This window comes from Bubalus kerabau, chromosome 8 (assembly GCF_029407905.1).
Source record: "Bubalus kerabau isolate K-KA32 ecotype Philippines breed swamp buffalo chromosome 8, PCC_UOA_SB_1v2, whole genome shotgun sequence".
In the NCBI taxonomy this organism is placed as follows: domain Eukaryota; kingdom Metazoa; phylum Chordata; class Mammalia; order Artiodactyla; family Bovidae; genus Bubalus; species Bubalus kerabau.
This window is the reverse complement of record NC_073631.1, coordinates 64,080,647-64,096,651: the sequence shown is the minus strand read 5'-3', so window position 1 is coordinate 64,096,651 and position 16,005 is coordinate 64,080,647. Positions and strand designations below refer to the sequence as shown.

At 38.0% G+C, this 16,005-nt stretch overlaps 1 protein-coding gene across 4 annotated transcripts in view; it reads left to right on the top strand.

Moving 5' to 3' along the window:
* The window catches only part of ANLN (anillin, actin binding protein), a 59,695-nt gene that overhangs the window by 6,466 nt on the left and 37,224 nt on the right, over window positions 1–16,005 (top strand). For all 4 annotated transcript variants that reach the window (XM_055590400.1, XM_055590398.1, XM_055590401.1 and 1 more), the window contains exons 2-7: window positions 1,442–1,595; window positions 3,964–4,293; window positions 8,029–8,414; window positions 9,557–9,785; window positions 11,556–11,746; window positions 12,015–12,122. In XM_055590400.1, the coding sequence (XP_055446375.1) occupies window positions 1,442–1,595; window positions 3,964–4,293; window positions 8,029–8,414; window positions 9,557–9,785; window positions 11,556–11,746; window positions 12,015–12,122 (1,398 nt within the window). The remainder of the gene's footprint in view (window positions 1–1,441; window positions 1,596–3,963; window positions 4,294–8,028; window positions 8,415–9,556; window positions 9,786–11,555; window positions 11,747–12,014; window positions 12,123–16,005) is intronic.

The window sequence follows — 16,005 nt, the reverse complement described above, 5'->3', positions numbered from 1 at the left end:
GTCTAAGCCACCAGGGAAGCCCAAGAATACTGGAGTGGGTAGCCTATCCCTTCTCCAGGGGAACTTCCCGACCCAGGAATCAACCTGGGGTCTCCTGCCTTCCAGGCAGATTCTTTACCAGCTGAGCTACCAAGGAGGCCCTGTGATTACATTGGGCCCACTCAGAAAATCCAAGATAATCATTAAGGTCATTAATTTAATCACATCAGTAAAGTCCCTTTTGCCATGTAAGGTAACATATAGGTTCAGATCAGATCAGATCAGTCGCTCAGTCGTGTCCGACTCTTTGCTACCCCATGAATCGCAGCACGCCAGGCCTCCCTGTCCATCACCAACTCCCGGAGTTCACTCAGACTCACGTCCATCGAGTCAGTGATGCCATCCAGCCATCTCATCCTCTGTCATCCCCTTCTCCTCCTGCCCCCAATCCCTCCCAGCGTCAGAGTCTTTTCCAATAAGTCAACTCTTCGCCTGAGGTGGCCAAAGTACTGGAGTTTCAGCTTTAGCGTCATTCCTTCCAAAGAAATCCCAGGGCTGATCTCCTTCAGAATGGACTGGTTGGATCTCCTTGCAGTCCAAGGGACTCTCAAGAGTCTTCTCCAACACCACAGTTCAAAAGCATCAATTCTTCGGCACTCAGCCTTCTTTACAGTCCAACTCTCACATCCATACATGACCACAGGAAAAACCATAGCCTTGACTAGACAAACCTTTGTTGGCAAGGTAATGTCTCTGCTTTTGAATATGCTATCTAAGTTGGTCATAAACAACTTAAGACAACTGTTATTCTGCCTACCATCGTGATTAAAACAACCACCATGTTATTTCCCATGACTCAGTGGCTTAGCATTTGGGCTCTGCTGAGCTAGACTTCTGGTGTCCCCTGGGATTATACAGAAGTCTGCAGTCATATAGAAATTTCTGGCACTGGATGGTCTAAAATGGTCTTCCTCCCAAGCATGGTAGTTGATGCTGGGTGTCAGCTGGGCTATGTGTCTAGCAGGCTTAACCGGGGCCTCTTCACAGGAAGACAGTGTTCCAAGAGAGTGAGAACAGAAACCTCAAGACCTCTTGAGCCCTGGGATTGGAAGTCATGTACACAGTATCACTTCTGCTGTGTTTTAACAGTCAAAGTGAATCATAAAGCCAGCCTGATTCAAGTACCTTTTGAGGGAAACAGAAAAATCTGTGGCCATTTAAAATCTCATGCAATGAACTTAACACATTTCATTTCCCCTTTAATGGTCATATTATATCTAATCAAATTTTGACATGATGTGCTCATTTGGTGAATATTAATTACTGAGAATTTGACTTTTGAAATGTATTTAACTGTTATTATACATGTTTGATGACAATTAGTGATTTGAGAAGGCATCTGAAGTTTTGTGAACCTTTAACTAAACTTATGCTTTAATGCTCTGGTGTATTGTATATGTAGAAACTGCTTGAGCGAACCCGTGCCAGACGAGAGAATCTTCAGAGGAAAATGGCTGAGCGGCCCATCCCAGCAGCAAGGTCTCTGACTCATACCAAGCGGATCAGGGAGCCACTTTCGGAAGCAAGTAACCAGCAGCCCCTATCTGGTGGCGAAGGTAATACGCTTTGTGGGGAAAAGTAAAATTTGCAGTTTTCAAAATGCAAGTAAGTGCCAAACACTTTATTGTTCCTGCAGAAGACCAAGGTCTTTGGGAAACAAATGGAATAGCCTCCAGGGGAAAGATAAACCTTTTATTGTATTCCAGGCTTATCATATTAGGCCTGGAACCTATCAGGCGAGAGCAGAATTCCTAACAAATATTTCAGATTAACTGGTTGAACTTTATTTTCCTCATTCTAAAAGTATCATTAAAACCTCTAAGGGAAGAATACTGTGGGAGCAGTGGAGCACTTACACTGGCCATAGTGTAGACTTTCTTACTCCTCCTACATGAACAGGGCAACAAAAGGCAGGCCTGCCTGCAGATGCTTGAAATATCATGAGTCTTTTCATCCTCTGTCTGCTGAACCACATCCCTCAGGCTGGGCACAAAGTATAGGTTGTTAATCTACAGAATTACTGAAATTAAATAGAAACAAAATTAACCACCAACACCCCCATCCACCCCAAGAGGGGCTTCCTTGGTGGCTCAGTGGTAAAGAATCCTTTTGCCAATGCAGTAGACGTGGGTTTGATCCCCAGGTCGGGAATATCCCTTGGAAAAGGAAATGGCAACGTACTCTAGTATTCTTACCTGGAGAATCCCATGGACAGAGGAGTTTGCAGGCTATAGTTCATGGGGTCACAAAGAGTTGGACACAATATAGCAACTAAAACAAACAACAACTCCTGCAAAAAACTCAAATGCACCTGGAAACTTTCTTATTCTTTCCTAAATCCTGGTGTCCTCAGCCTGTATCAGTCAGCTGGTTTAATCTTTTGGAATAATCTGGAGATGATAATGTTCCTTAGTAGACATTTAAAATGCACAAAAAGGCAAAGGCAAAGCACTCGCTCAGTCGTGTCCGACTCTTTGCGACCCTGTGGACTGTAGCCTACCAGGCTCCTCCATCCGTGGGATTCTCCAGGCAAGAGTAGTGGAGTGGGTTGCCATTTCCTTCTCCAGGAGATCTTCCCAACCCAGGGATCGAAGCCCGGGTCTCCCGCATTACAGGCAGACGCTTTACCGTATTAAAGAGGGCAAAACCAATATTACAAAAGAGATGAGGGCATAGTGCTGGCTCCCAACTATTTTGTAAGCTAACCATAGAATGAGAATTTCTTTTGTATGTTAATACATTTTGAAGGGAGGGAATACTGTATATATTACATGGGAAAACAGAGATCTAGCTCTAGGATCTTTTCACTGTGGCACAGCTTTATGCATTCAGATATTGAGTACTATGTACTTGAAAACTAGTGGTTAGAACTGTATTTTGATGCTTAAATGGAAATATTTACTGTTTCATATAAGAAATGTAAACTTAAAGCATTCTGTATTTTCAGGTAGTAAAGCATGTTAAATAGGAACACTTCCAAAAAAGGATTAGATTAGTTCATTTAAAATATACCCTTAAGTGAGTTGCAGAAGATTGGGAAGTTTCATGATATATTATTTAATTAGATTGATATTTATGAGGGCAATCATGACTTCCCACTAATGATACTTCAGTTACTGCCAGAACAAGAACACTTGGTTAGACAGACAGTGAAACTGACCTCAAATGGAATTTACATTCTTACCTTTTAAAGGATTAGTTTTATAGGAGGTATAGTAGAACTTATTCATAGGTAAAAATTATATTCCTTGTGTTTGGATAGTTCCTTTTTCTTTTAGGACTTTTTAATTCGTTTTATAGGTGTTCATAGAGGTTTAAAATGTAAAATGTTGTTAAACACTTGACTTGATGAATTTGCTTGGTACTGGTCAGATAATTCAGTAAGTCTTTTGGTTCGCTGCCTCCTAAACCTCAAGCCAGGTGTCCTTCTACTCTTGTTTACTGTTCATAAAAAATTGTTTTTAAAAGCAGAAAGCTTGTTTTTACCCTTAGCTCAGGTGTGTCATGTTAAGCAGGTAACTCGATTTCTCTGGACTTGATTTTTCTTATTTAAAAATGTGGTAACTAGACTGTATGATCTTTAAAATCCCTTAGAACATTTGCTTTGCTTATTCTGTGTGCATACTTTTTATTTCCTAGTGTCTGAAGACCACAAAGAACATTATACATAAATCTTGAGGATGTTATTTGAAGATTTTTTCATTCAGGTTTTTTTAAACTGCTAAATTATATGCTTGCTTAAACAGAAATCTCTAATGTCAGATTTCCAAGTTACTGAAAAAATGTAGAATTTTACATATTTCTTCTTGTGAATGAAATCATTTAAAGGAACAGAGAGACTAGTGTTTTATTCATTTGTACCTATTTTTTTTTTCATGCCATGCAAAATTACAGAACTTTTAATTTTTTGTCCTTTTAACCTAGAGAAATCTTGCACAAAACCATCACCATCCAAAAAACGCTGTTCTGACAACACTGAAGTAGACGTTTCTGACGTGGAAAATGGAAAGCCAGTTGAGTCAACGTCTGCAAAACCTTGTTCTCCAAGGCCTGTGTCCCCTCACATTCAGCCACAGATGTCTCAGGCACCCACTGGTGTCAGTGACTTCTTGGCTGCCCCAGCCTCAGCACCACTGCTGGGTGTGAGGAGCGGGCCGAACTCAAGACTGGGAGCAGCTGCAGCCTCCTCAGTCAGAACACGAATGCAAAAGCTGGCTGAGCAGCGGCGTTGTTGGGATAGTGACGATGTGACAGGTATGCACTCTTGTGGACCGTGTGGTCCTTAAATCTGTTTCAGTGCAATTCAACTTGGTAGGTTAAAAATTTTATGTATCAGTTAACACATGAAAGGTAAATGCTTTTGATCTATGTCCTGAGTATCCATTGCTTACTAATGGTTTATATATCAATATATATTTATCGGGTGTGTTCTCATTGAAGTAAACAAGATGAGGTTCTTAGACTGGTTCACAAAACCTTGATCTTATAAAGGAACTATCTTATATTTGCAATGAAAACACTAAAGGATAAACTGTACTCTTGGCATTATCAGCCTTGCTGACCTTCAGTTCTGTATTCAAGAAATCCTGTTTCATGGATTCACTGAATAAACCTGAATGACTAAAGTATGCAATGCTGTTCATAGGGGAAAAAGAAAATTTCAAAAAATATTTATCGAGTACCTGCAAAGCATGTAATCATGCTAAGGTGCTGGAGACTATAGATAAAGTGACCTGATCTTGCATTTCATGGGCCCGTAATCTGATGGAGAGCTTATCTCTTACCTTATTGCCAAAAAAGCCTTGGAATGGCTTACAAAAATGAGTGTGCATGCTCAGTAGTGTGTAATTCTTTGCGACCCCATGGACTGTAGCCCACCAGGCTCCTCTGTTCATGGGCTCTTTCAGGCAAGAATACTGAAGTGGGTTGCCATTGCATCCTCCAGAGGATCTTCCCTACCCATGGAGGAGGAAACGCAAACCTGACTTTTGCATTTCATGGGCCCGTAATCTGATGGAGAGCTTATCTCCTACCTTGTTACGAAAAAAGCCTTGGGATGACTTACAAAAATACCTATGTTAAAAATTGGAAAAATGAGAAAAATCAATATGAAGAGAAGGAAAAACAAAGCGAAAGGTAAAGTTAGTTTACTAGATACAGGCCTTAAGGTCCTCCTCACTTCCTAGAGATGGTTCTGAACTCACTAGCAGCTGATGCAGAGAGGTGAAACACTATTAGTTACATGATAATGTTTATAAAACAGAAGAAACAGAGTCATGGTTGGCATTAAGACCTGAGAGAACTTTCCTCTCTGGGTCCTAAAGATACTTTTGTAGGAGCTAGCAAAGGTGTAAGGTTTCTCAGGGTAGGCAGACAGCTGGCTTCTGGCTCAGTTCAGTAGAAGCAGTGCCGAAGTGAACTGGCCCAGTGCAAGCGGACAGTCCATGGTGACTAAGCCTTATCCAAGGAAGCTTTGGCTTTCAAATATTGTAGGAGAGGAGACTGAGTTCAAAGAGGCTAAGACACCTGCCCACAGTCAGCGCTAAAATGCAAACACTAGGAGTTTGAGTTTGGGGCTCAACTTTTATGTCCTGCCTGATGTCTATGGGTTACACACCTGTATTCCACTGATACTCCACACTGTCAGTTATACCTATTGATTTTAGTAGCGGGTGGGGCTAACCATGCTGCTTTTAGTATGTCTGAGGAAGCTAGCCAGTTAATGTGCCCGAGTAGAAAGATGTCCCATTCTATTTTGTAGAAAATATCTATGGGCAGCAGAGTGCAGACTTTCCTTTCAGAAAAAAGAAAAAGTTGTGATATAATACTTGATCAGAAGAACAGTCAAGGCCCTAAGCATTCTTAGGAGAAACTGTTGCAACAGTGATCTTGAATATTTTGAAAGCAAATATTAACAAATGCCTACCTCAGTCTTGAAAATAAACCTTAAGGCATCATAGCTCATCTAATTTTAAGCATTGAAACTTGTTGATAAAGTGTGATGAATGATTTAGTGAGTGCTATTCAAGACTGTGGCTATATGCCAATTAAAGGTTTGAGGAATAATAAAGTATAATTTATCTGAAGCCTTTGTTTCTGATAGAGAATAGAAGAGTGAGGGGTCTATTAAGTCCATTTCTAAAGCATGACAGTAAAACTATCATCTGTTTAGAAGACAGTGCATAGTCTGAGGAAAATGATAAAGGTATGCAAAAAAGTATTGTAGGGAAGGTGGTGATCAGGGAAGCTTTCCTGGAGGCGACAAAGACAATTAACCTGGACTTTGAAGGGCAGCTGGCTTCAGACAGTAGAGATATTCTAGGCAGGAGCAACAGAACATATACATTAATAAAAAGCACAGAGGTATCATGAACACAGTATGTGTATAAAGAGTAGGCATTCTGGTATACCATTCATGTGGTATAAAAGCAAGAGATAAATTCAAAGAAAGCAGCAGGGTCCATAGCATTTGGAATTTAACCAGAAGGTGATGGGGAGGTACTGAGAGTTTAGGTAGGCAAATGCTTTAGAAAGATCACTCAGCATCTGAATTGAGGAGAGATTGAAGAGGGCAGAGATTTGAAGCAGGAAGACCAGTTAAAAGATTAATATTGTGATTCAGGCATAATGATGAAGGCCCATGAAAGTAAAGAGGCTGGATTTGAGAGATTTAGCAGAAAGAATCTGTTGGACCTAATGACCAGGTGGTGGATGGTAAGGGAAAAGGGAGGAAGAGGCGTGATAAGGAGGACTGTGTTTGAAGCAGTTTCAACATTAGATATATTATTTGAGGTGCGTATGGGATAGTCAAATGTAGGTAGTTGGTAGTTAGAAGGAGACCATGAAGAATAGGCTGCAAAGGCAGAACTAGTAGAGGATGATGTCACATATGGAAATTCAAGGCCTGCCAAATGTGTAGGCATTGGGTGAAAATACCAAAAGCAACTTGAGTGCAGCTGTGTATGCAGAAGTCAGGTTGAAGTGAATTGAGTGGTGAGTGAATTTAGTGCAGGGAAAGAGGGACAGTAACTAAAAGCGGGTGTATGTTGATGAGAGGATGATTGGTTTTAGCTTTAAGATGAGAGAGAATTGAGCATATTAATGTGTAGAAAACAAAGTTTGTAGAGAGGAAGAAGTAGTTATTTGGAGCAAGATCCCTGAGAAGGTTTAAGAGGAGTAGAATTGAGAATTCAGGCAGATGTATAAGCTTTGGACAGTAGGAGGGATATCTGTTCTGTTGACAAAATTTGTAGAATAGGAAGTGCCACGAGCTTTGCCGTATATGCTCTTTATGCATACAGACCTTTTGTGGTTAAGTATTGGCATATTTGAGATTTATTTCCAAATGAAGTAACCGTGCAGAAAAATGTATTAGTCTAACCCTGTGCTATTGGTATTGGATATGCTATGGTATTGGTATTGGATATGATATTGTGCTACTGGTAATGGATATGGTATGATATCCAATATAGTATTGGATATGGTATTCAATATCATAAACAAGAGTCATATGTCGCTTTTTAAATTTAAATTAATTAAAATGAAATAAAGTTTCTTATTGCTCTTATCGCAGTTCAAGTGCTCACTAGTCACAGTGGCTAGTTGTTACTGTATTAGATGGCATGAATATAGAACATCTCAATCATTGCAGTAAGTTTTATTGTATAGCACTAACCTAGTACATTCTAAAAACAAGTATGTTGAATATGTAATCTTAATTTGTGCAGTGTTATAACATCATCAATTAATCCTAAAAATATAACCTAAATGCATGATGTTTTATAGATTTCATAATCTATCAAATAATTGAAAAACTAAGTAACAAAGTATTTCTTTTTTAATTTGGGTTAAGTATCTGATTTGAAAATATATTGTCAAATTTAAGCAGTTTGGTAGTTTCATGTGTATTAGAAAAGCTTTTTTTTTGGAGTGATCCCTTTATTACATACACATATAGCTCATGGACTTGAACTTTCAAAACATTTTCAGATGATATACCTGAAAGCTCACCCATCTCAGCAATGCCATCAGAGGAAAAGGCTGCCTCCCCTCCCAAACCATCCCTTTCAGATGCCTCAGCAACTCCAGTTGGGAGAAGGGGCCGACTGGCCAACCTTGCTGCAACTATTTGCTCCTGGGAAGATGATGTAAAAACCTCATCTGCAAAGCAAAACAGTGTGCAAGAACAGCCTGGTACCACTTGTTTATCCAAATTTTCCTCTGCAAGTGGAGCATCTGCTAGGATCAATAGCAGCAGTGTTAAGCAGGAAGCTACATGCTGTTCCCAAAGGGATGGCGATGCCTCTTTGAATAAAGCCTCATCCTCAAGTGCTGTGGGTGCATCTTTGATTAACGTTGCGACTTCTAGCCCTGGGGTAAGTAAATATAATTTTGGTATTTGGAAACCTTTTTGTTTGTTGTTATGAGAAATAATTTATATATTTTATATATATATATATATATATATATATCTGCCTGTAAGTATGTATTTTATAACATATATATAGGATGTTTATGTATTTTTAGAGTATTTCATAGAAAGTAAAGAATCATAAATTTGATATTCTGACCCAAGTTATCAATTAACAGCTAAATTATACAAATTTAATGTACTTGCAAAATATGTGCTTTTGAATGATGGAGCCTCTTCTCACTCATCACAAGAGCCTGAAAATTACCTTCTCTATTAAAATGCTCTATGTATGTGTATGAATACAAGAAAGACATCAAATATCGCTGAAAGCTAGTAGCTGTAGTTACTACCTCCAGAAGGCAGTTGTCAAGGGTAGGTATGATGCTTTCACTGATATCCTTTTGAAGTATTTGAAAGATTACCCTGCCCATGTGTTATCTCAATGGTTTTAAAAAATAATATGAAAAAAACAAAAAGGAAAAAAAAATGTTGTGTTTCTGAGCATTATCTTTAAGTGTAGAGCTCAGTTTTGGAATGACACCTGCATTCAATCCCAGCCCTGCCACAAAATTAGAAGTGTGGCTTTGGAGAAGTTACTTAATCTTGCAAAACTATTTTTCCATTTGTAAAATGGGAAAGAAAAGGTTATGGGAGGATTAAAGGAGATAATGTTCATAAAGTACTTAGTATGGTACTTCGCACATAGTAAGTAGTACTTACAATTCACCTTTAAGTACATGATACATGATTTAATTAAAATACAAATATATATGTATTTGGCCTAATACAGTTATATTCATAAGGGTACTGGTATGATGATATAAAAGAAATTGTTTTTTAAAATAATGAGTAACCCTCTCCCTTGTACTAAATTACCCATCAGAATATTATGTAGACTAAACTACATAATTTGAATAATCACATTTTCTAAGTTAATTTTTTTCAAACCTTTCAAATTAATTTGATCTATTAGACAGCAAGAAATTTTTTTACATGAGTGTACAAAAAGGCTATCAAGCATATAGGATTTGAATTGTTTTGTTGTAGAAATATCTTTAACTATTGTAAGTGTTGTTATTTACCCTAAGTGTTATCATGTTTCAGAAAGCTACTTCTTCCCCAGTGAAATCTTCTACAACATCCATCACCAGTGCTAAAAATTGTAAGGTCCAAAATCCTGAACTATTTCAAAAAACCTCTGTTAGTCCTCTGAAAACAGAAGTATCAAAACCAGTTGAGAAGTCAGTTGTATCCCGTACAGTTCGGCCCAAGGAAGAATTAAACAGAGAAATTTGTCTGCGGTCTCAACCTAAGGACAAATCTGCAACACCAGGTTACATATTTTGAAAAAATCTAAAGTACTGCTGACTATTTTCAGGGTGTCTGTTCTTAGCATTTTAAATATCCAGTTGTGAATGTTATAGTGTTGGTTTGCCAGGGCAAATGCCTGAATGCATCAGTGAGATTTCTTCAAAGTCAACTTTAATTGAGCGAATGAATATTCGTTATTGTAGATTAGCCCAGTTACTGGTCAAAGAGTTTAACTTGTTACATTTTAACAGTTTAAGCATGTTTTTTTTTTTTTTAACCTCGAATGACCGTGCTAGATACTTTCTTCTATACCTAAAAATCACATTTTAAGGATATAATGCAGAAACATTCTTATAACCAAGTGTGCAGAGCAGTGCGTCTCAAACTGCACTGACACATCCTTGGTAGCAAAGGGAAGAGAATATGTATACAGATGACTCCACTCTCATTAAATTTATATGTGTGTATACTGTACGTGAATATATATACATAGGAAAATTCAGTTTTCCTATAGTAAATTGATGTTCCAGGAAGTTCATATTTATCTTGTGTATACTTCTGGTATACCCCCACCTGATTGAGAAACACAGGACTAAAAATTATCTCTCAAATATATGGTAATATAGTTTACTTTGAGCTATATTCTTTTTCATTAGAACTGCTCTTTGTATTAATTCTCAATTTTAACTTCTTAAAAATACAATATCTCTGGAAACAATAGTTCATCATAAAAGAGAAGTCATACAGAGATAAGAGTGGGGAATCCATTAGTTACAGGATAAGTAGAATCCAGCAGTCAGTTTCCAGATGAGCTGAAATGAGAAACAATAGCAAAATCCCCATGTGAAATTGGACTATGACTCCCAGTATTCTAAAGACTTATGGCATAGATAAGAATAACATAAATAAGGAGTCTTCTTGGGAAGTCTCTGCTGATGCATTCATTGGTTAGGACTTGTTGCTTTCACTGCTATCGTGGGTCAAATTCTGCCCTTTTACTTGTTTTTGCAAATAAAGTTTATTGGAACACAGCCACACCCATTTACTGTCTGTGGCTGCTTTCATGCTTCCCTGCAGGATTGAGTAGTTGTGAAATGTACAATGGCCATATGGCCTGCAGAGCCCAGAATATTTACTCTTTGGCTGCTTATGGGAAAATGTTTACCACCTCCTTTTATGTAGTACAACCCTAGAATTGTTATAGTGGAAGTGATATATAGTCCACTTGTATTTTAAATGTATTTCATACTATTTAAATAAGTACTAAGACTTGGTGAAATCAAGACATACTTTGATAAACTAAATTATCCTTAATTATCATTTTTTAAAAAGAAAAAGGATTTAATCACTGGATTTTCATGTTATACTTCCTAAAATAAAATAAATTGGACTGTAGAGATATTAGTAATTGAGTTATCATGGCCAGGATACTTGGTGTTTAGGGCATATCATTAATGCACATACAGTCAATTTCCAATTATTTAGGTTCTGATTAAGTAGTTTAAGGGTTTTCTAATCCCCTCTGTCCTCTCACTCTACCTTTTAAAAATTCTGTGTGTTTTCTAAAGTATTAAATCCTATAAAGCAAATTTTAGGATATAGAACTAAATAGTATGGTTAAAAAAAGTATTTTTAAGTTTTTTGAACTATTTTCCTACTGTTTTCTTTCTGAATGAATATTCCTAGTAGACTAAAAGCATTTTGGAGCTGAACTGGATTTAGAACATTTCCCATAGAAATCATAATTGTTATTTATTCTAAGTAGCCTCTAAAATGTGTGTATTTTCTTTAGGAGGATCAGGAATTAAGCCTTTTCTGGAACGCTTTGGAGAGCGTTGTCAAGAACATAGCAAAGAAAGTCCAGCTCGTAGTACACCCCATAGGACTCCCATTATCACTCCAAATACAAAGGCCATACAGGAAAGATTATTCAGGCAAAACGTGTCTTCATCTACTACTCACCTAGCACAGCAACTCAAGCAGGTATATCTTACTGTGTTTAACATTATTCATTACTTAGCCTCAGCATAGGACCTAAATGTCAAATTCTGACGCCAGTCTTTTTGACTGAGATGAATAGCATCTTGATTCTCTGTATCACTTATTTCAAATTAAAAGTGTTGTTGTCTTATATTCCATGTATATTATGAATTTTTTAATCTTAAAAATGAAGAGAAGCAAAGTTAGTAGTATTTGGATATTATTAAACATACTTTTGGCTCTTGTGTAAAATAGATTTTGATGGTTTTAGGAACGTCAAAAAGAACTAGCATGTCTTCGTAGCCGATTTGACAAGGGCAATTTATGGAGTGCAGAAAAAGGCGAAAACTCAAAAAGCAAACAGCTAGAAACCAAACAGGTAACATAAACAAGAACTGGGATTTAACTTGTAGTTCTGTATTGTAAAATAGTTCTCTATACAGTTTCTTGTTCTGATTAACTATGCCGCTTTCCATTCATAAACTCTTTAAATGTTCGTACCAACTTGGCTTTTCTCTTGTGATATTTTGCCATTTAATGGAACTTCTAACCATGTTTATGATGACCTACTTAAAATCAAATTTAAAACGTATTCTCACCTTCAACTGATTTCAGATTCCTTTTGACATTCTATTTAGATGTTGATTTTCAAATGTTTCTCAGAATCTACTTTTATCAGTAATGATTATATATCTCTCCTCAAATATCATACATTTATACTATCTGTAATCCTTTTAGTCACCAAATGCCTCCCAGATTTCTTTTTGCTTATATTGTTCTACGTGCTAAGTCGCTTCAGTCGTATCCGACTCTTTGTGACCCTGTGGACCGTAGCCCACCAGGCTCCTCTGTCCATGGGATTCTCCAGGCAAGAATATTGAGTGGGTTGCCATGCCCTCCTCCAGGGGATTTTCCTGACCCAGGGATTGAACCCACTTCTCTTATGTCTCCTGCATTGGCAGGCAGGTTCTTTACCACCAGTGCCACCTGGGAAGCCTCTTAGCCATACTACTTCTCATAGTATAATTTAATGGATAAGCCTTCAGCAAAATTCCTAGTGTGTTAAACTCTCTTCTATTTCTTCTACATGCCTATTGTGTACAAAAATACTATGTTAGGAGATAAATATGCATATATATTACTTATAATTTTATTAAATATGATTGACATATAGCACTGTATAAGTTTAAGGTATACAGCATAATGACTTACATTATGAAATGATGACCCCAATAAATTTAATGACTCTCCATCATCTCATAGATATAAAATTAAAGAAGGAGAATAAAACATATTTTCCTTGTGATGTGAACTCTTAGGATTTACTCTTTCATATTTAGCAATAGTGTTAATTATGTTAATCATGTTGTATATTATATCTCTAGTACTCATTTGTCTTATAACTGGAAGTTTGTACATTTTGACCACCTTCATCTAATTCCATATCTCCCTCCCAGCTCCTCTGGTAACCACAAAGCTGATCTTTTTCCCTATGAATTTGTTTGGTTTTTGAAGTATAATTGATCGACAGTTCTATGCTAGTTCCCACACAATATAGTGATTGGTTATTTCTATAGATTTCAAAATGGTCATTGTGATAAGTCTAGTTACTCTTTGTCACCATACAAAGGTATTACTTTATTGTTGACTGTATTCCCCGTGCTGTACATTTCATCCCTGTGACCCATTTATTTTGTAACTGGAAGTTGTACATCTTAATTTCCCTATGTTAGGTTACATTTTTAAACTAAAAATAATAGAATTACATTTAACATGGGTACCAGTAGAAATAGATAATAAATACATTTAACCATATTCTTTGAGAAGGATCTATTTGATTTTATTTTTTACCAGTTCCCTTGCTTAACAAATCATGCTTCCCAAAGTTCTGATCTCTTTTTTTTTTTTGTCTCACTTGTCCTGGAACATGTCTTTCCCATCCTCATATCTAGCTTCAGCCAATCACAGAAATGCTGATGATGCTTGGCTGTGCTGCCCTCACCTCTCTCTTGAACTCTAGTCGAGCTTTGCTTGACTGGAAGAGCTTTCTTTGCTGGAGTATCTTCCCCAGATAGTCTCTGTCTTCACTTAGGGCTTTACTGTATACTTCCTCATCTAAAACAATCTGGTAGTTCTTCCTTGGCTCCTTCCTTTTGTTAGTGTCTTTCTTCCCACTGGCCTCTAGCACATATTATGCATAAATACACACACATCCAGTGATACGTTTTCTAAATATGTTGCCAAGCTGCCTTGACCTCTGTATTTTCCTCTGCCATCGCCTTACTCATTACTATACCCTTGCATGAGCACCTTGCTTTTAGTCTGGCTACTCTCCAGTCCACTGCTAACCCACTGCTGCCAGAAAAATTTTTCCAAGAGGCAGGTAAGCATGTATTCCTTTGCTTAAAATCCTGGAGAGCTTCCCATAGCCATCATCAGAAAAATGTCTAAAGTGCTGGATTTGATAGCTAGAATCATTCAGAAACCTGACTTCTCTTCGCTGCTCCTCTGCATGTGTGCTTCAGCCCTGTCATGCAGACTATTTGCAGTTTCTTGAGTGTACCCATGTTTTCAGATCTGTTTGTCTTGCTTTGCTAGTCTCTCTGGGTGAAGTATCTCTGTGATGAGCTGCTTCATTAAGAATAGGTCAAACTTTAATTACCTTTGGAAATTTTTACTTGGTCCTTTTCCCAGTTCCCCTCCCTCCTTGTTTGGGTCCATGCCATCCTGTTTTTAACCTCACTAGAATATTTATTTTCCTATAAGTGTTTTAACTTTGCTTTCCAGCACTGTATGAGAGCCACATTCTTTTCTATCTGTGTTCTTAGGCCTTGGCTCATAGTAGGAACTCAGTAAATTTGTCTTTGGAGGAAGTTCAGTTCAGTGCAGTCGCTCAGTCATGCCCGACTCTGCAACCCATGGACTGCAGCACACAAGGCTTCCCTGTCCATCAACAACTCCTGGAGCTTACTCAAACTCATGTCTATTGAGTCGGTTATGCCATCCAACCATCTCATCCTCTGTTGTCCCCTTCTCCTCCTGCCTTCAATCTTTCCCAGCATCAGGGTCTTTTCAAATGAGTCAGTTCTTCACATCAGGTGGCCAAAGTTTCAGCTTCAGCATCAGTCCTTCCAATGAATATTCAGGACTGATTTCCTTTAGGAGGAAGAAATGAATGGGCTAATCCTTCCCACTAGCATTTGTTGTTCAGTCGTCCATTGAGTCGGTGATGTGATCCAATCATGTCATCCTCTGTTGCCCCCTTCTCCTGTGCTCAGTCTTTCCCAGCATCAGGGTCTTTTCCAATGAATCGGCTCTTTGCATCAGGTGGCCATAGTATTGGAGCTTCAGCATCAGTCCTTCTAAAGAATATTCAGAGTTGATTTCCTTTAGGATTGACTGGTTTGATCTTCTTGCTTTCCAAGGGATTCTTGAGAGTCTTATTACAGCGCCATAGTTCAAAAGCATCGGTTCTTCTGCGCTCAGCCTTCTTTATCGTCTAGCTCTCACATCTGTACATGGCTACTGGAAAAACCATAGCTTTGACTATATGGACCTTTGTTGGCAACGAGATGTCTCTGCTTTTTAATATGCTGTCTAGGTTTGTCATAGTTTTTCTTCAAGAAGCAAGCTGGAAAAACCATCGCTTTGACTCGATGGGCCTTTGTCGGAAAAGTAATGTCTCTGCTTTTTAATATGCTGTCTAGGTTTGTCATAGTTTTTCTTCAAGGAGCAAGCTGGAAAAACCATTGCTTTGACTAGACGGACCTTTGTCGGAAAAGTAATACCTCTGCTTTTTAATATTCTGTCTAGGTTTGTCATAGTTTTTCTTCCAAGGAGCAAACGTCTTTTAATTTCATGGCTGCAGTCACCGTCCACAGTGATTTTAGAGCCCACAGAAATAAAATCTGCCACTATTCCCATTTTTTCTGCATTTAAATTTCCCATGAAGTGGTGGGGCCAGATGCCATGATCATAACAAAAGCAACTCTTTAAATCTCCCTTCTCTTCCCTTTCTTTGCCTCCTTTTCATCTAGACTCTTCCGAAGGAGTGTCTCTACTTGTATCTTGCAGTTTTTCTCTTCTTCTTTCTTGATCTCTCCACTCATGCTCTCACCACTAGCTTTATCAAATTCACCAATGATCTTCAGAATCACTTTTCTAGTGTTTAACTTGACCTGTTAGCAGCAGTTGACTTTGTGAATCACTCCCTTTTGTCTGAAGCACCTTCTTCACTTGGTTGCCAGTATGTTACAGTCTCA